The following is a 26,252-nucleotide window of genomic DNA, read 5'->3' on the forward strand; positions in this document are numbered from 1 at the left end:
TGATGTGGAACAGAAAGAGTGGTGGATTAAAGAACAAAAGAAGTGAAGAGGGGAGAGAAAGAGGAAGAGGAGGAGAGGGTGTAGCTAACTAGCTACATGAGTGAGTATGAGATGTACTCTAATGAGTTGTGCTGTTGTTGTGTGTTGACAGTGAGAAGGTGTTGAGACTAGTTTACACTCACAGATCACAGGAAGATGAGAGGAAGACGGGGAGAACGGAGTGAGAAGACAAAAGAGTGAGGAGAACTCAGGAGAAAAAAGAGAGAAGAAAGGAGAAATATCCCATTAAGAGAGAGATGGAGAGGGAGGACAGAAAGAGAGAGATGGAGAGGGAGGACAGAAAGAGACAGATGGAGAGGGAGGACAGAAAGAGAGAGACGGAGAGGGAGGACAGAAAGAGAGAGACGGAGGACAGAAAGAGAGACACGGAGGACAGAAAGAGAGAGACGGAGACGGAGGACAGAAAGAGAGAGACGGAGGACAGAAAGAGAGAGACGGAGGACAGAAAGAGAGAGACGGAGAGGGAGGACAGAAAGAGAGAGACGGAGAGGGAGGACAGAAAGAGAGAGATGAAGAGGGAGGACAGAAAGAGAGAGATGAAGAGGGAGGACAGAAAGAGAGAGGTGGAGAGGGAGGACAGAAAGAGAGAGATGGAGACGGAGGACAGAAAGAGAGAGATGGAGACGGAGGACAGAAAGAGAGCGATGGAGATGGAGGACAGAAAGAGAGAGATGGAGAGGGAGGACAGAGAGAGAGATGGAGAGGGAGGACAGAAAGAGAGAGATGGAGAAGGAGGACAGAGAGAGAGAGATGGAGACGGAGGACAGAAAGAGGGAGATGGAGAGGGAGGACAGAAAGAGAGAGATGGAGACGGAGGACAGAAAGAGAGAGATGGAGACGGAGAGGGAGGACAGAAAGAGAGAGATGAAGAGGGAGGACAGAAAGAGAGAGATGAAGAGGGATGACAGAAAGAGAGAGATGGAGAGGGAGGACAGAAAGAGAGAGATGGAGACGGAGGACAGAATGAGAGAGATGGAGAGGGAGTAAAGAAAGAGAGAGATGGAGAGGGAGGAAAGAAAGAGAGAGATGGAGAGGGAGGAAAGAAAGAGAGATTTAGAGGGAGGACAGAAAGAGAGAGATGGAGACGGAGGATAAAAAGAGAGAGATGGAGGGAGGACAGAAAGAGAGAGATGGAGAAGGAGGAAAGAAAGAGATTTAGAGGGAGGACAGAAAGAGAGAGATGGAGATGGAGGACAGAAAGAGAGAGATTTAGAGGGAGGACAGAAAGAGAGAGATGAGACGGAGGACAGAAAGAGAGAGATGGAGACGGAGGACAGAAAGAGAGAGATGAGAGGGAGGACAGAAAGAGAGAGATGAGAGGGAGGACAGAAAGAGAGAGATGGAGAGGGAGGACAGAAAGAGAGAGATGGAGAGGGAGGAAAGAAAGAGAGAGATTTAGAGGGAGGACAGAAAGAGAGAGATGGAGACGGAGGACAAAAAGAGAGATGTAGACGGAGGACAGAAAGAGAGAGATGGAGAGGGAGGAAAGAAAGAGAGAGATTTAGAGGGAGGACAGAAAGAGAGAGATGGAGATGGAGGACAGAAAGAGAGAGATTTAGAGAGGAGGACAGAAAGAGAGAGATGGAGAGGGAGGACAGAAAGAGAGAGAACAGAAAGAGAGAGATGGAGACGGAGGACAGAAAGAGAGAGATGGAGAGGGAGGACAGAAAGAGAGAGATGGAGAGGGAGGACAGAGAGAGAGAGATGGAGACGGAGGACAGAAAGAGGGAGATGGAGAGGGAGGACAGAAAGAGAGAGATGGAGACGGAGGACAGAAAGAGAGAGATGGAGACGGAGGACAGACAGAGAAATGGAGATGGAGGACAGAGAGAGATGGGACAGAGTGGCGAGGACTAAGAAAGAGATGGAGATGGAGACAGAGGACAGAGAGAGATGGAGAGGGAGAAGGAGGACAGAGAGATAGAGATGAGGACAGAGAGAGACAGAGAGGAGGACAGAGATGGAGAGGGAGGACAGAGAGAGATGGAGAGGGAGGACAAACAGAGAGATGTAGAGGGAGGACAGAAAGAGAGCAATGGGGACGGAGGACAGAAAGATAGAGATGGAGACGGAGGACAGAGAGAGACGGAGACGAAGGACAAAGAGAGACAGAGAGGGAGGAGAGAGATGGAGATGGAGGACAGAGAGAGATGGAGAGGGAAGACAGAGATAGAGAGAGGACAGAGAGAGATGGAGAGATAGGACAGAGAGAGATGGAGAGGGAGTACAGAGAGAGATGGAGAGTCAGGACAGAGAGAGATGGAGAGTCAGGACAGAGAGAGATGGAGAGGGAGGACAGAGAGATATATGGAGAGGGAGGACAGAGAGAGAGGGTGACAAGGAGGACAGGGAGAGATGGAGAGGGAGGACAGAGAGAGATGTAAAGGGGGGACAGAGAGAGATGGAGAGGGAGGACAGAGAGAGAGATGGAGAGGGAGGACAGAGAGAGAGATGGAGAAGGAGGACATAGAGAGATGGAGAAGGAGGACAGAGAGAGAGATGGAAAGGGAGGACAGAGAGAAATGGAGAGGTGGGACAGAGAGAGATGGAGAGGGAGGACCGAGAGAGAGACGGAGAAGGAGGACATTGAGAGATGGAGAAGGAGGACAGAGAGAGATGGAGAGGGACGGAAGAGAGAGAGAGGAGAGGGTGGACAGAGAAATGGAGGAGAGAGAGCGAGATGTAGAAGGAGGACAGAGAGAGATGGAGAGGGAGGACAGAAAGAGAGAGATGAAGAGGGAGGACATAAAGAGAGAGATGGAGAGGGAGGACAGAATAAGTGAGATGGAGACGGAGGACAGAAAGAGAGAGATGGAGAGGGAAGACAGAAAGAGAGAGATGGAGAGGGTGGACAGAGAGAGATGGAGGACAGAGAAAGATGGAGAGGGAGGGAAGAGATGGAGAGGGAGGACAGAGAGAGTGATGGAGAAGGAGGACAGAGAAAGATGGAGATGGAGGGAAGAGGGAGAGATGGAGAGGGAGGACAGAGAGAGAGATGGAGAAGGAGGACAGAGAGAGATGGAGAGGGAGGGAAGACATGGAGAGGGAGGACAGAGAGAGAGATGGAGAAGGAGGACAGAGAAAGATGGAGATGGAGGGAAGAGGGAGAGATGGAGAGGGAGGACAGAGAGAGATGGAGGAGGGAGGACAGAGAGAGATGGAGAGGGAGGGAAGAGAGAGATGGAGAGGGAGGACAGAGAGAGATGGAGAGGGAGGACAGAGAGAGATGGAGAGGGATGACAGAGAGAGAGATGGAGAGGGAGGACAGAGAAAGATGAAGAAGGAGGGAAGAGAGAGATGGAGAAGGAGGACAGAGAGAGATGGAGAGGGAGGACAGAGAGAGAGATGGAGAGGGAGGACAGAGAGAGATGGAGAGGGATGACAGAGAGAGATGGAGAAGGAGGACAGAGAGAGATGGATAGGGAGGAAGAGAGAGATGGAGAGAGTGGACAGGGAGAGATGGAGGACAGAGAGAGAAATGGAGAAGGAGGACAGAGAAAGATGGAGAGAGAGGGAAGAGGGAGATATGGAGAGGGAGGACAGAGAGAGATGGAGAAGGAGGACAGAGAGAGATGGAGAAGGAGGACAGAGAGAGATGGAGAAGGAGGATAGAGTGAGATGGAGAGGGAGGACAGAGAGAGATTGAGAGGGAGGGAAGAGAGAGATAGAGGGTGGACAGAGAGAGATGGAGGACAGAGAGAGATGGAGAGGGAGGGAAGAGATGGAGAGGGAGGACAGAGAGAGATGGAGAAGGAGGACAGAGAGAGATGGAGAGGGAGGGAAGAGAGAGATGAAGAGGGAGGACAGAAAGAGAGAGATGAAGAGGGAGGACAGAAAGAGAGAGGTGGAGAGGGAGGACAGAAAGAGAGAGATGGAGACGGAGGACAGAAAGAGAGAGATGGAGACGGAGGACAGAAAGAGAGCGATGGAGATGGAGGACAGAAAGAGAGAGTTGGAGAGGGAGGACAGAAAGAGAGAGATGGAGAGGGAGGACAGAAAGAGAGAGATGGAGAAGGAGGACAGAGAGAGAGAGATGGAGACGGAGGACAGAAAGAGGGAGATGGAGAGGGAGGACAGAAAGAGAGAGATGGAGACGGAGGACAGAAAGAGAGAGATGAAGAGGGAGGACAGAAAGAGAGAGATGAAGAGGGAGGACAGAAAGAGAGAGATGAAGAGGGATGACAGAAAGAGAGAGATGGAGAGGGAGGACAGAAAGAGAGAGATGGAGACGGAGGACAGAACGAGAGAGATGGAGAGGGAGTAAAGAAAGAGAGAGATGGAGAGGGAGGAAAGAAAGAGAGAGATGGAGAGGGAGGAAAGAAAGAGAGAGATTTAGAGGGAGGACAGAAAGAGAGAGATGGAGATGGAGGACAGAAAGAGAGAGATTTAGAGGGAGGACAGAAAGAGAGAGATGAGACGGAGGACAGAAAGAGAGAGATGGAGACGGAGGACAGAAAGAGAGAGATGAGAGGGAGGACAGAAAGAGAGAGATGGAGAGGGAGGAAAGAAAGAGAGAGATTTAGAGGGAGGACAGAAAGAGAGAGATGGAGATGGAGGACAGAAAGAGAGAGATTTAGAGAGGAGGACAGAAAGAGAGAGATGGAGAGGGAGGACAGAAAGAGAGAGAACAGAAAGAGAGATGGAGACGGAGGACAGAAAGAGAGATGGAGAGGGAGGACAGAAAGAGAGATGGAGAGGGAGGACAGAGAGAGAGATGGAGACGGAGGACAGAAAGAGGGAGATGGAGAGGGAGGACAGAAAGAGAGAGATGGAGACGGAGGACAGAAAGAGAGAGATGGAGACGGAGGACAGACAGAGAAATGGAGATGGAGGACAGAGAGAGACGGAGAGGGAGGACAGAGAGAGATGGCGAGTGAGGACTAAGAAAGAGATGGAGATGGAGACAGAGGACAGAGAGAGATGGAGAGGGAGAAGGAGGACAGAGAGATAGAGATGAGGACAGAGAGAGACAGAGAGGGAGGACAGAGAGAGATGGAGAGGGAGGACAGAGAGAGATGGAGAGGGAGGACAAACAGAGAGATGTAGAGGGAGGACAGAAAGAGAGCAATGGGGACGGAGGACAGAAAGATAGAGATGGAGACGGAGGACAGAGAGAGACGGAGACGAAGGACAAAGAGAGACAGAGAGGGAGGAGAGAGATGGAGATGGAGGACAGAGAGAGATGGAGAGGGAAGACAGAGATAGAGAGAGGACAGAGAGAGATGGAGAGATAGGACAGAGAGAGATGGAGAGGGAGTACAGAGAGAGATGGAGAGTCAGGACAGAGAGAGATGGAGAGGGAGGACAGAGAGAGATGGAGAGGGAGGACAGAGAGATATATGGAGAGGGAGGACAGAGAGAGAGGGTGACAAGGAGGACAGGGAGAGATGGAGAGGGAGGACAGAGAGAGAGATGTAAAGGGGGGACAGAGAGAGATGGAGAGGGAGGACAGAGAGAGAGATGGAGAGGGAGTACAGAGAGAGATGGAGAGTCAGGACAGAGAGAGATGGAGAGTCAGGACAGAGAGAGATGGAGAGGGAGGACAGAGAGAGATGGAGAGGGAGGACAGAGAGAGAGACGGAGAAGGAGGACATTGAGAGATGGAGAAGGAGGACAGAGAGAGATGGAGAGGGACGGAAGAGAGAGAGAGGAGAGGGTGGACAGAGAAATGGAGGAGAGAGAGCGAGATGTAGAAGGAGGACAGAGAGAGATGGAGAGGGAGGACAGAAAGAGAGAGATGAAGAGGGAGGACATAAAGAGAGAGATGGAGAGGGAGGACAGAAAGAGAGAGAACAGAAAGAGAGAGATGGAGACGGAGGACAGAAAGAGAGAGATGGAGAGGGAGGACAGAAAGAGAGAGATGGAGAGGGAGGACAGAGAGAGAGAGATGGAGACGGAGGACAGAAAGAGGGAGATGGAGAGGGAGGACAGAAAGAGAGAGATGGAGACGGAGGACAGAAAGAGAGAGATGGAGACGGAGGACAGACAGAGAAATGGAGATGGAGGACAGAGAGAGACGGAGAGGGAGGACAGAGAGAGATGGCGAGTGAGGACTAAGAAAGAGATGGAGATGGAGACAGAGGACAGAGAGAGATGGAGAGGGAGAAGGAGGACAGAGAGATAGAGATGAGGACAGAGAGAGACAGAGAGGGAGGACAGAGAGAGATGGAGAGGGAGGACAGAGAGAGATGGAGAGGGAGGACAAACAGAGAGATGTAGAGGGAGGACAGAAAGAGAGCAATGGGGACGGAGGACAGAAAGATAGAGATGGAGACGGAGGACAGAGAGAGACGGAGACGAAGGACAAAGAGAGACAGAGAGGGAGGAGAGAGATGGAGATGGAGGACAGAGAGAGATGGAGAGGGAAGACAGAGATAGAGAGAGGACAGAGAGAGATGGAGAGATAGGACAGAGAGAGATGGAGAGGGAGTACAGAGAGAGATGGAGAGTCAGGACAGAGAGAGATGGAGAGGGAGGACAGAGAGAGATGGAGAGGGAGGACAGAGAGATATATGGAGAGGGAGGACAGAGAGAGAGGGTGACAAGGAGGACAGGGAGAGATGGAGAGGGAGGACAGAGAGAGAGATGTAAAGGGGGGACAGAGAGAGATGGAGAGGGAGGACAGAGAGAGAGATGGAGAGGGAGGACAGAGAGAGAGATGGAGAAGGAGGACATAGAGAGATGGAGAAGGAGGACAGAGAGAGAGATGGAAAGGGAGGACAGAGAGAAATGGAGAGGTGGGACAGAGAGAGATGGAGAGGGAGGACAGAGAGAGAGATGGAGAAGGAGGACATTGAGAGATGGAGAAGGAGGACAGAGAGAGATGGAGAGGGACGGAAGAGAGAGAGAGGAGAGGGTGGACAGAGAAATGGAGGAGAGAGAGCGAGATGTAGAAGGAGGACAGAGAGAGATGGAGAGGGAGGACAGAAAGAGAGAGATGAAGAGGGAGGACATAAAGAGAGAGATGGAGAGGGAGGACAGAAAGAGAGAGAACAGAAAGAGAGAGATGGAGACGGAGGACAGAAAGAGAGAGATGGAGAGGGAGGACAGAAAGAGAGAGATGGAGAGGGAGGACAGAGAGAGAGAGATGGAGAGGGAGGACAGAAAGAGAGAGATGGAGACGGAGGACAGAAAGAGAGCGATGGAGATGGAGGAAAGAAAGAGAGAGATTTAGAGGGAGGACAGAAAGAGAGAGATGGAGATGGAGGACAGAAAGAGAGAGATTTAGAGAGGAGGACAGAAAGAGAGAGATGGAGACGGAGGACAGAAAGAGAGAGATGAGAGGGAGGACAGAAAGAGAGAGATGGAGAGGGAGGACAGAAAGAGAGAGATGGAGAGGGAGGAAAGAGAGAGATTTAGAGGGAGGACAGAAAGAGAGAGATGGAGACGGAGGACAAAGAGAGAGATGAGTAGACGGAGGACAGAAAGAGAGATGGAGAGGGAGGAAGAAGAGAGATTTAGAGGGAGGACAGAAAGAGAGAGATGGAGATGGAGGACAGAAAGAGAGATTTAGAGAGGAGGACAGAAAGAGAGAGATGGAGAGGGAGGACAGAGAGAACAGAAGAGAGAGATGGAGACGGAGGACAGAAAGAGAGAGATGGAGAGGGAGGACAGAAGAGAGAGATGGAGAGGGAGGACAGAGAGAGAGATGGAGACGGAGGACAGAAAGAGGGAGATGGAGAGGGAGGACAGAAAGAGAGATGGAGACGGAGGACAGAAAGAGAGAGATGGAGACGGAGGACAGACAGAGAAATGGAGATGGAGGACAGAGAGAGACGGAGAGGGAGGACAGAGAGAGATGGCGAGTGAGGACTAAGAAAGAGATGGAGATGGAGACAGAGGACAGAGAGAGATGGAGAGGGAGAAGGAGGACAGAGAGATAGAGATGAGGACAGAGAGAGACAGAGAGGGAGGACAGAGAGAGATGGAGAGGGAGGACAGAGAGAGATGGAGAGGGAGGACAAACAGAGAGATGTAGAGGGAGGACAGAAAGAGAGCAATGGGGACGGAGGACAGAAAGATAGAGATGGAGACGGAGGACAGAGAGAGACGGAGACGAAGGACAAAGAGAGACAGAGAGGGAGGAGAGAGATGGAGATGGAGGACAGAGAGAGATGGAGAGGGAAGACAGAGATAGAGAGAGGACAGAGAGAGATGGAGAGATAGGACAGAGAGAGATGGAGAGGGAGTACAGAGAGAGATGGAGAGTCAGGACAGAGAGAGATGGAGAGGGAGGACAGAGAGAGATGGAGAGGGAGGACAGAGAGATATATGGAGAGGGAGGACAGAGAGAGAGGGTGACAAGGAGGACAGGGAGAGATGGAGAGGGAGGACAGAGAGAGAGATGTAAAGGACAGGGGGGACAGAGAGAGATGGAGGAGGGAGGACAGAGAGAGAGATGGAGAGGGAGGACAGAGAGAGAGATGGAGAAGGAGGACATAGAGAGATGGAGAAGGAGGACAGAGAGAGATGGAAAGGGAGGACAGAGAGAAATGGAGAGGTGGGACAGAGAGAGATGGAGAGGGAGGACAGAGAGAGAGATGGAGAAGGAGGACATTGAGAGATGGAGAAGGAGGACAGAGAGAGATGGAGAGGGACGGAAGAGAGAGAGAGGAGAGGGTGGACAGAGAAATGGAGGAGAGAGAGCGAGATGTAGAAGGAGGACAGAGAGAGATGGAGAGGGAGGACAGAAAGAGAGAGATGAAGAGGGAGGACATAAAGAGAGAGATGGAGAGGGAGGACAGAAAGAGAGAGAACAGAAAGAGAGAGATGGAGACGGAGGACAGAAAGAGAGAGATGGAGAGGGAGGACAGAAAGAGAGAGATGGAGAGGGAGGACAGAGAGAGAGAGATGGAGACGGAGGACAGAAAGAGGGAGATGGAGAGGAGAGGACAGAAAGAGAGAGATGGAGACGGAGGACAGAAAGAGAGAGATGGAGACGGAGGACAGACAGAGAAATGGAGATGGAGGACAGAGAGAGACGGAGAGGGAGGACAGAGAGAGATGGCGAGTGAGGACTAAGAAAGAGATGGAGATGGAGACAGAGGACAGAGAGAGATGGAGAGGGAGAAGGAGGACAGAGAGATAGAGATGAGGACAGAGAGAGACAGAGAGGGAGGACAGAGAGAGATGGAGAGGGAGGACAGAGAGAGATGGAGAGGGAGGACAAACAGAGAGATGTAGAGGGAGGACAGAAAGAGAGCAATGGGGACGGAGGACAGAAAGATAGAGATGGAGACGGAGGACAGAGAGAGACGGAGACGAAGGACAAAGAGAGACAGAGAGGGAGGAGAGAGATGGAGATGGAGGACAGAGAGAGATGGAGAGGGAAGACAGAGATAGAGAGAGGACAGAGAGAGATGGAGAGATAGGACAGAGAGAGATGGAGAGGGAGTAAAGAGAGAGATGGAGAGTCAGGACAGAGAGAGATGGAGAGGGAGGACAGAGAGAGATGGAGAGGGAGGACAGAGAGATATATGGAGAGGGAGGACAGAGAGAGAGGGTGACAAGGAGGACAGGGAGAGATGGAGAGGGAGGACAGAGAGAGAGATGTAAAGGGGGGACAGAGAGAGATGGAGAGGGAGGACAGAGAGAGAGATGGAGAGGGAGGACAGAGAGAGAGATGGAGAAGGAGGACATAGAGAGATGGAGAAGGAGGACAGAGAGAGAGATGGAAAGGGAGGACAGAGAGAAATGGAGAGGTGGGACAGAGAGAGATGGAGAGGGAGGACAGAGAGAGAGACGGAGAAGGAGGACATTGAGAGATGGAGAAGGAGGACAGAGAGAGATGGAGAGGGACGGAGGAGAGAGATGGAGAGGGACGGAAGAGAGAGAGAGGAGAGGGTGGACAGAGAAATGGAGGAGAGAGAGCGAGATGTAGAAGGAGGACAGAGAGAGATGGAGAGGGAGGACAGAAAGAGAGAGATGAAGAGGGAGGACATAAAGAGAGAGATGGAGAGGGAGGACAGAATAAGTGAGATGAGGACGGAGGACAGAAAGAGAGAGATGGAGAGGGAAGACAGAAAGAGAGAGATGGAGAGGGTGGACAGAGAGAGATGGAGGACAGAGAGAGATGGAGAGGGAGGGAAGAGATGGAGAGGGAGGACAGAGAGAGTGATGGAGAAGGAGGACAGAGAAAGATGGAGATGGAGGGAAGAGGGAGAGATGGAGAGGGAGGACAGAGAGAGAGATGGAGAAGGAGGACAGAGAGAGATGGAGAGGGAGGGAAGACATGGAGAGGGAGGACAGAGAGAGAGATGGAGAAGGAGGACAGAGAAAGATGGAGATGGAGGGAAGAGGGAGAGATGGAGAGGGAGGACAGAGAGAGAGATGGAGAAGGAGGACAGAGAGAGATGGAGAGGGAGGGAAGAGAGAGATGGAGAGGGAGGACAGAGAGAGATGGAGAGGGAGGACAGAGAGAGATGGAGAGGGATGACAGAGAGAGAGATGGAGAGGGAGGACAGAGAAAGATGAAGAAGGAGGGAAGAGAGAGATGGAGAAGGAGGACAGAGAGAGATGGAGAGGGAGGACAGAGAGAGAGATGGAAAGGGAGGACAGAGAGAGAGATGGAGAGGGATGACAGAGTGAGAGATGGAGAAGGAGGACAGAGAGAGATGGATAGGGAGGGAAGAGAGAGAGATGGAGAGAGTGGACAGAGAGAGATGGAGGACAGAGAGAGAAATGGAGAAGGAGGACAGAGAAAGATGGAGAGAGAGGGAAGAGGGAGATATGGAGAGGGAGGACAGAGAGAGATGGAGAAGGAGGACAGAGAGAGATGGAGAAGGAGGACAGAGAGAGATGGAGAAGGAGGATAGAGTGAGATGGAGAGGGAGGACAGAGAGAGATTGAGAGGGAGGGAAGAGAGAGATAGAGGGTGGACAGAGAGAGATGGAGGACAGAGAGAGATGGAGAGGGAGGGAAGAGATGGAGAGGGAGGACAGAGAGAGAGATGGAGAAGGAGGACAGAGAGAGATGGAGAGGGAGGGAAGAGAGAGATGGAGAGGGAGGACAGAGAGAGATGGAGAGGGAGGACAGAAGAGATGGAGAGGGATGACAGAGAGAGAGATGGAGAGGGAGGACAGAGAGAGAGATGAAGGAGGGAAGAGAGAAATGGAGAGGGAGGACAGAGAGAGATGGAGAGGGAGGACAGCGAGAGAGATGGAAAGGAAGGACAGAGAGAAATGGAGAGGTGGGACAGAGAGAGAGATGGAGAGGGAGGGCAGAGAGAGATGGAGAAGGAGGACAGAGAGAGATGGAGAGGGACGGAAGAGAGAGAGATGGAGAGGGTGGACAGAGAGAGATGGAGGACAGAGAGAGAGATGGAGAAGGAGGACAGAGAAAGATGGAGAGGGAGGGAAGAGAGAGATGGAGAGGGAGGAAAGAAAGAGAGATGGAGAGGGTGGACAGAGAGAGATGGAGGACAGAGAGAGATGGAGAGGGAGGGAAGAGATGGAGAAGGAGGACAGAAAAAGATGGAGAGGGTAGGGAAGAGGGAGAGATGGAGAGAGAGGACAGAGAGAGATGGAGAAGGAGGACAGAGTGAGATGGAGAGGGAGGGAAGAGAGAGATGGAGAGGGAGGACAGAGAGAGATGGAGAGGGAGGACAGAGAGAGATGGAGAGGGATGACAGAGAGAGAGATGGAGAGGGAGGACAGAGAAAGATGAAGGAGGGAAGAGAGAGATGGAGAAGGAGGACAGAGAGAGATGGAGAGGGAGGACAGAGAGAGAGATGGAAAGGGAGGACAGAGAGAGAGATGGATAGGGAGGGAAGAGAGAGAGATGGAGAGAGTGGACAGAGAGAGATGGAGGACAGAGAGAGAAATGGAGAAGGAGGACAGAGAAAGATGGAGAGAGAGGGAAGAGGGAGATATGGAGAGGGAGGACAGAGAGAGATGGAGAAGGAGGACAGAGAGAGATGGAGAAGGAGGACAGAGAGAGATGGAGAGGAGGATAGAGAGAGATGGAGAGGGAGGACAGAGAGAGATGAGAGGGAGGGAGAGATAGAGGGTGGACAGAGAGAGATGGAGGACAGAGAGAGATGGAGAGGGAGGGAAGAGATGGAGAGGGAGGACAGAGAGAGAGATGGAGAAGGAGGACAGAGAGAGATGGAGAGGGAGGACAGAGAGAGAGATGAAGAAGGAGGGAAGAGAGAAATGGAGAGGGAGGACAGAGAGAGATGGAGAGGGAGGACAGCGAGAGAGATGGAAAGGAAGGACAGAGAGAAATGGAGAGGTGGGACAGAGAGAGAGATGGAGAGGGAGGGAGAGAGAGATGGAGAAGGAGGACAGAGAGAGATGGAGAGGGACGGAAGAGAGAGATGGAGAGGGAGATGGACAGAGAGAGATGGAGGACAGAGAGAGATGGAGAAGGAGGACAGAGAAAGATGGAGAGGGAGGACAGAGGGAGAGATGAGAGGAGGACAGAGAGAGATGGAGAAGGAGGACAGAGAGAGATGGAGAGGGAGGACAGAGAGAGATGGAGAGGGAGGAAAGAAAGAGAGATGGAGAGGGTGGACAGAGAGAGATGGAGGACAGAGAGAGATGGAGAGGGAGGGAAGAGATGGAGAAGGAGGACAGAAAAAGATGGAGAGGGTAGGGAAGAGGGAGAGATGGAGAGGGAGGACAGAGAGAGAGATGGAGAAGGAGGACAGAGTGAGATGGAGAGGGAGGGAAGAGAGAGATGGAGAGGGAGGACAGAGAGAGATGGAGAGGGAGGACAGAGATAGATGGAGAGGGATGACAGAGAGAGAGATGGAGAGGGAGGACAGAGAGAGAGATGAAGAAGGAGGGAAGAGAGAGATGGAGAAGGAGGACAGAGAGAGATGGAGAGGGAGGACAGAGAGAGAGATGGAGAAGGAGGACAGAGAGAGATGGAGAAGGAGGATAGAGTGAGATGGAGAGGGAGGACAGAGAGAGATTGGAGAGGAGGGAGGAGAGGGAGAGAGATAGAGGGTGGACAGAGAGAGATGGAGGACAGAGAGAGATGGGAGAGGGAGGAAGAGATTGAGAGGGAGGACAGAGAGAGAGATGGAGAAGGAGGACAGAGAGAGATGGAGAGGGAGGGAAGAGAGAGATGGAGAGGGAGGACAGAGAGAGATGGAGAGGGAGGACAGAGAGAGATGGAGAGGGATGACAGAGAGAGAGATGGAGAGGGAGGACAGAGAGAGAGATGAAGGAGGGAAGAGAGAAATGGAGAGGGAGGACAGAGAGAGATGGAGAGGGAGGACAGCGAGAGAGATGGAAAGGAAGGACAGAGATAAATGGAGAGGTGGGACAGAGAGAGAGATGGAGAGGGAGGGCAGAGAGAGATGGAGAAGGAGGACAGAGGGAGATGGAGAGGGACGGAAGAGAGAGAGATGGAGAGGGTGGACAGAGAGATGGAGGACAGAGAGAGAGATGGAGAAGGAGGACAGAGAAAGATGGAGAGGGAGGGAAGAGGGAGAGATGGAGAGGGTGGACAGAGAGAGATGGAGGACAGAGAGAGATGGAGAGGGAGGGAAGAGATGGAGAAGGAGGACAGAAAAAGATGGAGAGGGTAGGGAAGAGGGAGAGATGGAGAGAGAGGACAGAGAGAGAGATGGAGAAGGAGGACAGAGTGAGATGGAGAGGGAGGGAAGAGAGAGATGGAGAGGGAGGACAGAGAGAGATGGAGAGGGAGGACAGAGAGAGATGGAGAGGGATGACAGAGAGAGAGAGAGGGAGAGGGGAGGACAGAGAGAGATGGAGAAGGAGGACAGAGAGAGATGGAGAAGGAGGACAGAGAGAGATGGAGAGGGAGGACAGAGAGAGAGATGGAGAAGGGAGGACAGAGAGAGATGGAGAGGGATGACAGAGAGAGAGATGGAGAAGGAGGACAGAGAGAGATGGATAGGGAGGGAAGAGAGAGATGGAGATGGAGAGAGTGGACAGAGAGAGATGGAGGACAGAGAGAGAAATGGAGAAGGAGGACAGAGAAAGATGGAGAGAGAGGGAAGAGGGAGATATGGAGAGGGAGGACAGAGAGAGATGGAGAAGGAGGACAGAGAGAGATGGAGAAGGAGGACAGAGAGAGATGGAGAAGGAGGATAGAGAGATGGAGAGGGAGGACAGAGAGAGATGGAGAGAGGGTGGACAGAGAGAGAGATGGAGGACAGAGAGAGATGGAGAGGGAGGACAGAGAGAGATGGAGAGGGATGACAGAGAGAGAGATGGAGAAGGAGGACAGAGAGAGATGGAGAGGGAGGGAAGAGAGAGATGGAGAAGGAGGATAGAGAGAGATGGAGAGGGAGGACAGAGAGAGATTGAGAGGGTGGACAGAGAGAGATGGAGAGGGAGGACAGAGAGAGAGATGAAGAAGGAGGACAGAGAGAGAGATGGAGAGGGAGGACAGAGAGAGATGGAGAGGGAGGACAGAGAGAGAGATGGAAAGGAAGGACAGAGAGAAATGGAGAGGTGGGACAGAGAGAGAGATGGAGAGGGAGGGCAGAGAGAGATGGAGAAGGAGGACAGAGAGAGATGGAGAGGGACGGAAGAGAGAGAGATGGAGAGGGTGGACAGAGAGAGATGGAGGACAGAGAGAGAGATGGAGAAGGAGGACAGAGAGGGAAGATGGATAGGGAGGGAAGAGGGAGAGATGGAGAGGGAGGACAGAGAGAGAGATGGAGAAGGAGGACAGAGAGAGATGGAGAAGGAGGACAGAGAGAGATGGAGAAGGAGGACAGAGAGAGATGGAGAAGGAGGATAGAGTGAGATGGAGAGGGAGGACAGAGAGAGATTGAGAGGGAGGGAAGAGAGAGATAGAGGGTGGACAGAGAGAGAAGGAGGACAGAGAGAGCTGGAGAGGGAGGACAGAGAGAGATGGAGAGGGAGGAAAGAAAGAGAGATGGAGAGGGTGGACAGAGAGAGATGGAGGACAGAGAGAGATGGAGAGGGAGGGAAGAGATGGAGAGGGAGGACAGAGAGAGATGGAGAAGGAGGACAGAAAAAGATGGAGAGGGTAGGGAAGAGGGAGAGATGGAGAGGGAGGACAGAGAGAGAGATGGAGAAGGAGGACAGAGAGAGATGGAGAGGGAGGGAAGAGAGAGATGGAGAGGGAGGACAGAGAGAGATGGAGAGGGAGGACAGAGAGAGATGGAGAGGGATGACAGAGAGAGAGATGGAGAGGGAGGACAGAGAGAGAGATGAAGAAGGAGGGAAGAGAGAGATGGAGAAGGAGGACAGAGAGAGATGGAGAGGGAGGACAGAGAGAGAGATGGAAAGGGAGGACAGAGAGAAATGGAGAGGTGGGACAGAGAGAGAGATGGAAAGGGAGGACAGAGAGAGAGATGGAGAAGGAGGACAGAGAGAGATGGAGAGGGAGGGAAGAGAGAGAGATGGAGAGGGTGGTCAGAGAGAGTTGGAGGACAGAGAGAGATGGAGAGGGAGGGAAGAGATGGAGAGGGAGGACAGAGAAAGATGGAGAGGGAGGGAAGAGGGAGATGGAGAGGGAGGACAGAGAGAGATGGAGAGGGAGGACAGCGAGAGAGATGGAAAGGGAGGACAGAGAGAAATGGAGAGGTGGGACAGAGAGAGAGATGGAGAGGGAGAACAGAGAGAGATGGAGAAGGAGGACAGAGAGAGATGGAGAGGGAGGGAAGAGAGAGAGATGGAGAGGGTGGACAGAGAGAGATGGAGGACAGAGAGAGAGATGGAGAAGGAGGACAGAGAAAGATGGAGAGGGAGGGAAGAGGGAGAGATGAGAGGGAGGACAGAGAGAGAGATGGAGAAGGAGGACAGAGAGAGCTGGAGAGGGAGGACAGAGAGAGATGGAGAGGGAGGGAAGAGAGAGAGATGGAGAGGGTGGACAGAGAGAGATGGAGGACAGAGAGGGATGGAGAGGGAGGGAAGAGATGGAGAGGGAGGACAGAGAGAGATGGAGAAGGAGGACAGAAAAAGATGGAGAGGGTAGGGAAGAGGGAGAGATGGAGAGGGAGGACAGAGAGAGAGATGGAGAAGGAGGACAGAGAGAGATGGAGAGGGAGGACAGAGAGAGATGGAGAGGGAGGACAGAGAGAGATGGAGAGGGAGGACAGAGAGAGAGATGGAGAGGGAGGACAGAGAGAGAGATGGAGAGGGAGGACAGAGAGAGAGATGGAGAAGGAGGGAAGAGAGAGATAACTAAATGCAGACAGATATACAGTTAAAGTCCAAAGTTTGCATACACTTAGGTTGGAATCATTATAACTCATTTTTCAACCACTCAACAAATTTCTTGTTAACAAACTATAGTTCTGGCAAGTTGAATAGGACATCTACTTTGTGCATGAAACAAATAATTTTTACAATAATTGTTTACAGACAGATTATTTCACTAAGAATTCACTGTATCACAATTCCAGTGGGTCATAAGTTTACATACACTAGGTTGACTGTGCATTTAAACAGCTAGAAAAATTCCAGAAAATTATGTCATGGCTTTAGAAGCTTCTGGTAGTCTAATTAACATCATTTGAGTCAATTGGAGGTGTACCTGTGGATGTATTTCAAGACCTATCTTCAAACTCAGTGCCTCTTTGCTTGACATAATGGGAAAATCAAAAGAAATCAGCCAAGACCTCAGAAAAAAATTGTAGTCCTCCACAAGTTCATCCTTGGGGACAATTTCCAAACGCCTGAAGGTGCCACATTCATATGTACAAACAATAGTACGCAAGTATAAACACCATGGGACCATGCAGCTGTCATACCGCTCAGGAAGGAGAAGCATTCTGTCTTCTAGAGATGAACGTACTTTGGTGCGAAAAGTGAAAATCAGTCCCAGAACAACAACAAAGGACCTTGTGAAGATGCTGGAGGAAACAGCTACAAAAGTATCTATATCCACAGTAAAATGAGTCCTATATCGACATAACCTGAAAGCAAGGAAGAAGCCACCTCTTCAAAATCGCCATAGAATAAGCCAAACTACGATTTGCAACTGCACCTTTGGACAAAGATCATACTTTTTGGAGAAATGTCCTCTGGTCTGATGAAACGAAAATAGAACTGTTTGGCCGTAATGGCCATCATTATGTTTGGAGGATAAAGGGGGAGGCTTGCAAGCCGAAGAACACCATCCCAACCGTGAAGCACGGGCGTGGCAGCATCATGTTGTGGGGTTGCTTTGCTGCAGGAGGGACTGGTGCACTTCACAAAATAGACGGCATCATGAGGTTGGAAAATTATATGGATATATTGAAGCAACATCTCAAGACATCAGTCAGGAAGTTAAAGCTTGGTTGCAAATGTGTCTTCCAAATGGACAATGGCCCCAAGCATACTTCCAAATGGACAATGGCCCCAAGCATACTTCCAAATGGACAATGGCCCCAAGCATACTTCCAAATGGACAATGGCCCCAAGCATACTTCCAAATGGACAATGGCCCCAAGCATACTTCCAAATGGACAATGGCCCCAAGCATACTTCCAAATGGACAATGACCCCAAGCATACTTCCAAATGGACAATGGCCCCAAGCATACTTCCAAATGGACAATGGCCCCAAGCATACTTCCAAATGGACAATGGCCCCAAGCATACTTCCAAATGGACAATGGCCCCAAGTATACTTCCAAATGGACAATGACCCCAAGCATACTTCCAAATGGACAATGGCCCCAAGCATACTTCCAAATGGACAATGGCCCCAAGCATACTTCCAAATGGACAATGGCCCCAAGCATACTTCCAAATGGACAATGGCCCCAAGCATACTTCCAAATGGACAATGGCCCCAAGCATACTTCCAAATGGACAATGGCCCCAAGCATACTTCCAAATGGACAATGACCCCAAGCATACTTCCAAATGGACAATGGCCCCAAGCATACTTCCAAATGGACAATGGCCCCAAGCATACTTCCGAATGGACAATGGCCCCAAGCATACTTCCAAATGGACAATGGCCCCAAGCATACTTCCAAATGGACAATGGCCCCAAGTATACTTCCAAATGGACAATGACCCCAAGCATACTTCCAAATGGACAATGGCCCCAAGCATACTTCCAAATGGACAATGGCCCCAAGCATACTTCCAAATGGACAATGGCCCCAAGCATACTTCCACATGGACAATGGCCCCAAGCATACTTCCAAATGGACAATGGCCCCAAGCATACTTCCAAATGGACAATGGCCCCAAGCATACTTCCAAATGGACAATGACCCCAAGCATACTTCCAAATGGACAATGGCCCCAAGCATACTTCCAAATGGACAATGGCCCCAAGCATACTTCCAAATGGACAATGGCCCCAAGCATACTTCCACATGGACAATGGCCCCAAGCATACTTCCAAATGGACAATGGCCCCAAGCATACTTCCAAATGGACAATGGCCCCAAGCATACTTCCAAATGGACAATGGCCCCAAGCATACTTCCAAATGGACAATGACCCCAAGCATACTTCCAAATGGACAATGGCCCCAAGCATACTTCCAAATGGACAATGGCCCCAAGCATACTTCCAAATGGACAATGGCCCCAAGTATACTTCCAAATGGACAATGACCCCAAGCATACTTCCAAATGGACAATGACCCCAAGCATACTTCCAAATGGACAATGGCCCCAAGCATACTTCCAAATGGACAATGACCCCAAGCATACTTCCAAATGGACAATGGCCCCAAGCATACTTCCAAATGGACAATGGCCCCAAGCATACTTCCAAATGGACAATGGCCCCAAGCATACTTCCAAATGGACAATGGCCCCAAACATACTTCCAAATGGACAATGGCCCCAAGCATACTTCCAAATGGACAATGGCCCCAAGCATACTTCCAAATGGACAATGGCCCCAAGCATACTTCCAAATGGACAATGGCCCAAAGCATACTTCCACATGGACAATGGCCCCAAGCATACTTCCAAATGGACAATGGCCCCAAGCATACTTCCAAATGGACAATGGCCCCAAGCATACTTCCAAATGGACAATGACCCCAAGCATACTTCCAAATGGACAATGGCCCCAAGCATACTTCCAAATGGACAATGGCCCCAAGCATACTTCCAAATGGACAATGGCCCCAAGCATACTTCCACATGGACAATGGCCCCAAGCATACTTCCAAATGGACAATGGCCCCAAGCATACTTCCAAATGGACAATGGCCCCAAGCATACTTCCAAATGGACAATGACCCCAAGCATACTTCCAAATGGACAATGGCCCCAAGCATACTTCCAAATGGACAATGACCCCAAGCATACTTCCAAATGGACAATGACCCCAAGCTTACTTCCAAATGGACAATGGCCCCAAGCTTACTTCCAAATGGACAATGGCCCCAAGCATACTTCCAAATGGACAATGACCCCAAGCATACTTCCAAATGGACAATGGCCCCAAGCATACTTCCAAATGGACAATGGCCCCAAGCATACTTCCACATGGACAATGGCCCCAAGCATACTTCCAAATGGACAATGGCCCCAAGCATACTTCCAAATGGACAATGGCCCCAAGCATACTTCCAAATGGACAATGGCCCCAAGCATACTTCCAAATGGACAATGGCCCCAAGCATACTTCCAAATGGACAATGGCCCCAAGCATACTTCCAAATGGACAATGACCCCAAGCATACTTCCAAATGGACAATGGCCCCAAGCATACTTCCAAATGGACAATGGCCCCAAGCATACTTCCAAATGGACAATGGCCCCAAGCATACTTCCACATGGACAATGGCCCCAAGCATACTTCCAAATGGACAATGGCCCCAAGCATACTTCCAAATGGACAATGGCCCCAAGCATACTTCCAAATGGACAATGGCCCCAAGCATACTTCCAAATGGACAATGGCCCCAAGCATACTTCCAAATGGACAATGACCCCAAGCATACTTCCAAATGGACAATGGCCCCAAGCATACTTCCAAATGGACAATGACCCCAAGCATACTTCCAAATGGACAATGGCCCCAAGCATACTTCCAAATGGACAATGACCCCAAGCTTACTTCCAAATGGACAATGGCCCCAAGCATACTTCCAAATGGACAATGACCCCAAGCATACTTCCAAATGGACAATGGCCCCAAGCATACTTCCAAATGGACAATGGCCCCAAGCATACTTCCAAATGGACAATGGCCCCAAGCATACTTCCAAATGGACAATGGCCCCAAGCATACTTCCAAATGGACAATGACCCCAAGCATACTTCCAAATGGACAATGGCCCCAAGCATACTTCCAAATGGACAATGGCCCCAAGCATACTTCCAAATGGACAATGGCCCCAAGCATACTTCCACATGGACAATGGCCCCAAGCATACTTCCAAATGGACAATGGCCCCAAGCATACTTCCAAATGGACAATGGCCCCAAGCATACTTCCAAATGGACAATGGCCCCAAGCATACTTCCAAATGGACAATGGCCCCAAGCATACTTCCAAATGGACAATGACCCCAAGCATACTTCCAAATGGACAATGGCCCCAAGCATACTTCCAAATGGACAATGACCCCAAGCATACTTCCAAATGGACAATGGCCCCAAGCATACTTCCAAATGGACAATGACCCCAAGCTTACTTCCAAATGGACAATGGCCCCAAGCATACTTCCAAATGGACAATGACCCCAAGCATACTTCCAAATGGACAATGGCCCCAAGCATACTTCCAAATGGACAATGGCCCCAAGCATACTTCCAAATGGACAATGGCCCCAAGCTTACTTCCACATGGACAATGGCCCCAAGCATACTTCCAAATGGACAATGGCCCCAAGCATACTTCAAAATGGACAATGTCCCCAAGCATACTTCCAAATGGACAATGGCCCCAAGCATACTTCCAAATGGACAATGACCCCAAGCATACTTCCAAATGGACAATGGCCCCAAGCATACTTCCAAATGGACAATGGCCCCAAGCATACTTCCAAATGGACAATGGCCCCAAGCATACTTCCAAATGGACAATGGCCCCAAGCATACTTCCAAATGGACAATGGCCCCAAGTATACTTCCAAATGGACAATGACCCCAAGCATACTTCCAAATGGACAATGGCCCCAAGCATACTTCCAAATGGACAATGGCCCCAAGCATACTTCCAAATGGTCAATGGCCCCAAGCATACTTCCACATGGACAATGGCCCCAAGCATACTTCCAAATGGACAATGACCCCAAGCATACTTCCAAATGGACAATGGCCCCAAGCATACTTCCAAATGGACAATGGCCCCAAGCATACTTCCAAATGGGTATATGTAAGGTGTGTGTAAACTTCCAACTTCAACTGTAGCTAGAGCAGGTTAAACTGGACTGAGGTGGAAAAAAGACAGATAGTAATAATGTGAGGTGGATGAAGGACAGGAGATACATGAGAGAGAAGACCATATCCAGTCATAATGTGAGGTGGATGAAGGACAGGAGAGAGAAGACCTTATCCAGTCATAATGTGAGGTGGATGAAGGACAGGAGAGAGAAGACCTTATCCAGACATAATGTGAGGTGGATGAAGGACAGGAGAGAGAAGACCTTATCCAGTCATAATGTGAGGTGGATGAAGGACAGGAGAGAGAAGACCTTATCCAGACATAATGTGAGGTGGATGAAGGACAGGAGAGACAGGAGAGAGAAAACCTTAACCAGACATAATGTGAGGTGGATGAAGGACAGGAGATACATGAGAGAGAAGACCATATCCAGTCATAATGTGAGGTGGATGAAGGACAGGAGAGAGAAGACCTTATCCAGACATAATGTGAGGTGGATGAATGACAGGAGAGAGAAGACCTTATCCAGTCATAATGTGAGGTGGATGAAGGACAGGAGAGAGAAGACCTTATTCAGACATAATGTGAGGTGGATGAAGGACAGGAGAGAGAAGACATTATCCAGTCATAATGTGAGGTGGATGAAGGACATGAGAGAGAAGACCTTATCCAGACATAATGTGAGGTGGATGAAGGACAGGAGAGAGAAGACCTTATCCAGACATAATGTGAGGTGGATGAAGGACAGGAGAGAGAAGACCTTATCCAGTCATAATGTGAGGTGGATGAAGGACAGGAGAGAGAAGACCTTATCCAGACAAAATGTGAGTTGGATGAAGGACAGGAGAGAGAAGACCTTATCCAGTCATAATGTGAGGTGGATGAAGGACAGGAGAGAGAAGACCCTTATCCATACATAATGTGAGGTGGATGAAGGACAGGAGAGACAGGAGAGAGAAGACATTATCCATAATATACATGAGAGAGAAGAACATATCCAGTCATAATGTGAGGTGGATGAAGGACAGGAGAGAGAAGACCTTATCCAGTCATAATGTGAGGTGGATGAAGGACAGGAGAGAGAAGACCTTATCCAGTCATAATGTGAGGTGGATGAAGGACAGGAGAGAGAAGACCCTTATCCATACATAATGTGAGGTGGATGAAGGACAGGAGAGACAGGAGAGAGAAGGCATTATCCATACATAATGTGAGGTGGATGAAGGACAGGAGAGAGAAGACCTTATCCAGACATAATGTGAGGTGGATGAAGGACAGGAGACAGACAGGATACATAATGGGAGGTGGATGAAGGACATTATCCATACATAATGTGAGGTGGATGAAGGACAGGAGAGAGAAGACCTTATCCAGACATAATGTGAGGTGGATGAAGGACAGGAGAGAGAAGACCCAGACATAATGTGATCAGGAGAGAGAAGACATCCACATAATGTGAGGTGGATGAAGGACAGGAGAGACAGGAGAGAGAAGACATTATCCATACATAATGGGAGGTGGATGAAGGACAGGAGAGAGAAGACCTTATCCAGACATAATGTGAGGTGGATGAAGGACAGGAGAGAGAAGACCTTATCCAGACATAATGTGAGGTGGATGAAGGACAGGAGAGAGAAGACCTTATCCAGACATAATGTGAGGTGGATGAAGGACAGGAGAGAGAAGACCTTATCCAGACATAATGTGAGGTGGATGAAGGACAGGAGAGAGAAGACCTTATCCAGACATAATGTGAGGTGGATGAAGGACAGGAGAGAGAAGACCTTATCCAGACATGATGTGAGGTGGATGAAGGACAGGAGAGAGAAGACCTTATCCAGACATAATGTGAGGTGGATGAAGGACAGGAGAGACAGCTAGAGATGATGTTAAGGTCAGTAGTAAAGGTAGAAGGAGCCTTGCGTACTGTACTGAGGTTGAGATGTGCAGGCGTCTGATGCCCGGTGTGGGAAACTGGCGGGAGTTGATGTAGGAGACCTTCCTCAGAGCAGCGTTCATGTTCTCCAGATCCTCTCCCTCCATCACCAGGATCGACTGGGCTGGGTTGAAGTGGAACTGAGAGAGAGAGAGGGAAGTGAGAGACAGAGAAAAACAGAGAGATTGAAAGAGAAAGGGAGCACATCAGACTTGACCACAGTTTAACACACTGAAACAATTTTGTGTCTGAGTGTGTTGAAATATGTGTGTACAACATAAGTGTGTGTCTGACTGAGTGTGTTTGAGTGTACATCACGAGTGTGTGTTCATTCTTTTTCTCTGTTTCAGGGATCATAAGCCTCTTGTGTTGCTGAGACACACTCAGACACAGCTCTGGGTCCCAGTGGACGTGATGCACAGTCTCAGTCTCACAGAAGAGGCTTTATGCTGCTGATACCACAGCCTCATTCACACACAGCAGCAAAGACACAACGTTTCAGGGGGCTCTCTCCGTTTCCTTTTATCCCTCTGCCCCCCCCTCTCTCTCCTCTCATCCTCTCCTTCTCCTGTGATTGCATTGTCAAGCGTCCCACCGGATCCTAAACACTGTCCTTAAGCTCTACTGGACTCAGGAGACCCGTTGAAAAGTGTCGTCACAAAAAGAAAAGGAAATCATTAAAAAGATAAAGTGAACTAGCCCTGCAGTTTTACCTCTCTTTCTCTCTATCTCTATCATAAGGCCTCTTCTCTTTATCTCCTCCCTCTCTCTCTACTGGGAGATGAATCAACTTCAGGCTTGAAGGGGGGGGAAGAAAAGATGGAAGGGGGTTATAAAGGGGGTAGAGGAGGAAAGAGAGGGAAGGGAGGGGAAACTAAGTGTTTTAACATTTGTTTGAATCTATACTGAACAAAAATTGAAAGTGTTGGTCTCATAATTCACAAGCTGAAATAAAGATCCGAGAAATGTTCCACAATAACAAAAGCTTATTTCTCTCAAATGATCACACATTTGTTTACATCCCTTTGCCAAGAACATCCTTCCAAATGTGCAGTTTTGTCACACAACACAAAGCCACAGATGTCTCAAGTTTTGAGGGAGTGTACAATGGTGACTGCTGACTGCAGGAATGTCCACCAGAGCTGTTGACAGAAACTTTAAGTTAATTCCTCTACCATAAACTGCCTCCAACGTCATTTTAGAGAATTTGGCAGTACGTTCAACCGGCTACACAACCGCAGACCACGTGTAACCACACCTACCCAGGACCTCCACATCGGCCTTCTTCCCCTGTGGGATCCTCTGAGGAGCGGTGCTACTGAGGAGTACTTCTGTCTGTAATAAAGCATTTTTGTGGGAAAAACGAATTCTCATTGGCTGGGCCGGGTTCCCCAGTGGGTGTGCCTGGCTCCCAAGTGGGTGGGCCTATGCCCTTCCAGGCCCACCCATGGCTGACCTCTGCCCGGTCATGTGAAATTAGGGCCTAATGAATTTATTTCAATTGACTGATGTCCTTCTATGAACTGTAACTCTGTAACATCTTTTAAATTGTTGCAAGTTGCGTTTATATTTTTGTTCAGTTTTGTCGTGTCTTTACTATCATTAAATTGAAGACCTATAGTTTTGATCAAAGATGCTCTGTAATTAGTATTACACGATCAACTGATTAATCATGTAACTGTAATTAACTAGGAAGTCGGGGTACCAAGGAAAAATATTCAGATTACAAAGCTATCATTTCCTAAAATAACGTTTCAGATATTTTATCTTATCAATTAGTCTTCGAATTTATTAATTATTTACTTTACCTCACGTTAGTCTCATTCGTCGTAAATTGTTGGTTATCTGCACGAACCCAGTCTTCACTATGAGTCATCCATACATCAATTTTCTTAAATAATTTAATTATTACTAACTAAGTAATTCACAGAAATGTATAAACAAACAAACAGGGTAAATGTGGTTACATGAAATGAGAATGTGCCCTAGTGGGCTAAATCGGCATGGCGGCTTGTTAGACAAAAGGGGAAGTGGGGGTCGACTAAGAAGTCACTACAAAGTGATAATTATAACAATTGAAATGCTAATCTTTTACACATGAACGCTCACTCATTCGGGAACAATTGCAATCAATATATATATTTACGCTCAGTGTGTCGTCTTTATCGCTGGTGAAAAGTTTGTTTCTTTTGTAGAATTGTCTGTCTCTCTCCCTCTCTCTCTGTGTCGTGGTTATAGTGGATAGTTCAGAGTGACATTAATTCATTTCGTTATAGATGGATGTTTCGGCGGTTGTCGTGCTTCGCGTTCAATGATACCGAATTCCTAGCTGCAGACTAGTAATTAATATCAAAGACTTGTTCTTATTCTGTCGGAATCAATAGTCAAAGAGTTTAACCACGTGGTATGGTTAAAAGATTCAGCAATGGTCTACAACCTTTGTCTTCTCCTAATGGAGAAAAACATGGTCTGGTGATAATTTCTCAAAGTTGGGTTTTATTCGGAATTGCAGGAAAGGCGCTGTCCCAGGATGTCTGACCCTAACTGGGCTCAGGGGCGGTCCTCTGATTTAGTTCAAATCAAAAGGGAATTGTATTTTCCTTCATTAAACAGTCCAGAATCATATTACACAATTTTACAAACTGTATCATACTCACTCCTTCATCTTATACAACAATTAGATGTAAACCTCATATCTGCGTCTATTATATAAACAGCGTTATGGTAATGTGGCCACACTGTCTCCTATGAGCTTCACCAAGTTTTATTAAATGGACCAGTTCGTAGCTGGATTCTTCACCGATCTTTTAAACTTTCTCCAGAACATGACATTTTTTCGGACCTCAAGTTCTGTGAGGTGGGAGAAATTCCTTTGTTCTCTATGAAAATATACTCTCTCTATACTGTGTCCATGAAGAGATCCTCAGGAATTTACGACGTCTCTCTGACCACAGCAGCCTAGTTGAAGGAGGAAAGGGGGAGGCAGGGAGGCTTTCTGTACCCAAAGAGGGC

The 26,252-nt window shown here is 49.4% G+C and overlaps 1 protein-coding gene across 1 annotated transcript in view; it reads right to left on the bottom strand.

Moving 5' to 3' along the window:
• The window catches only part of LOC135545084 (calsyntenin-2-like), a 496,007-nt gene that overhangs the window by 26,582 nt on the left and 443,173 nt on the right, over positions 1–26,252 (bottom strand). Inside the window, exon 11 of the mRNA XM_064972725.1 lies at positions 23,232–23,380. Coding sequence (XP_064828797.1) covers positions 23,232–23,380 — 149 coding nt within the window. The remainder of the gene's footprint in view (positions 1–23,231; positions 23,381–26,252) is intronic.

Source organism: Oncorhynchus masou, chromosome 9 (genome assembly GCF_036934945.1).
Source record: "Oncorhynchus masou masou isolate Uvic2021 chromosome 9, UVic_Omas_1.1, whole genome shotgun sequence".
Lineage (NCBI taxonomy): Eukaryota > Metazoa > Chordata > Actinopteri > Salmoniformes > Salmonidae > Oncorhynchus > Oncorhynchus masou.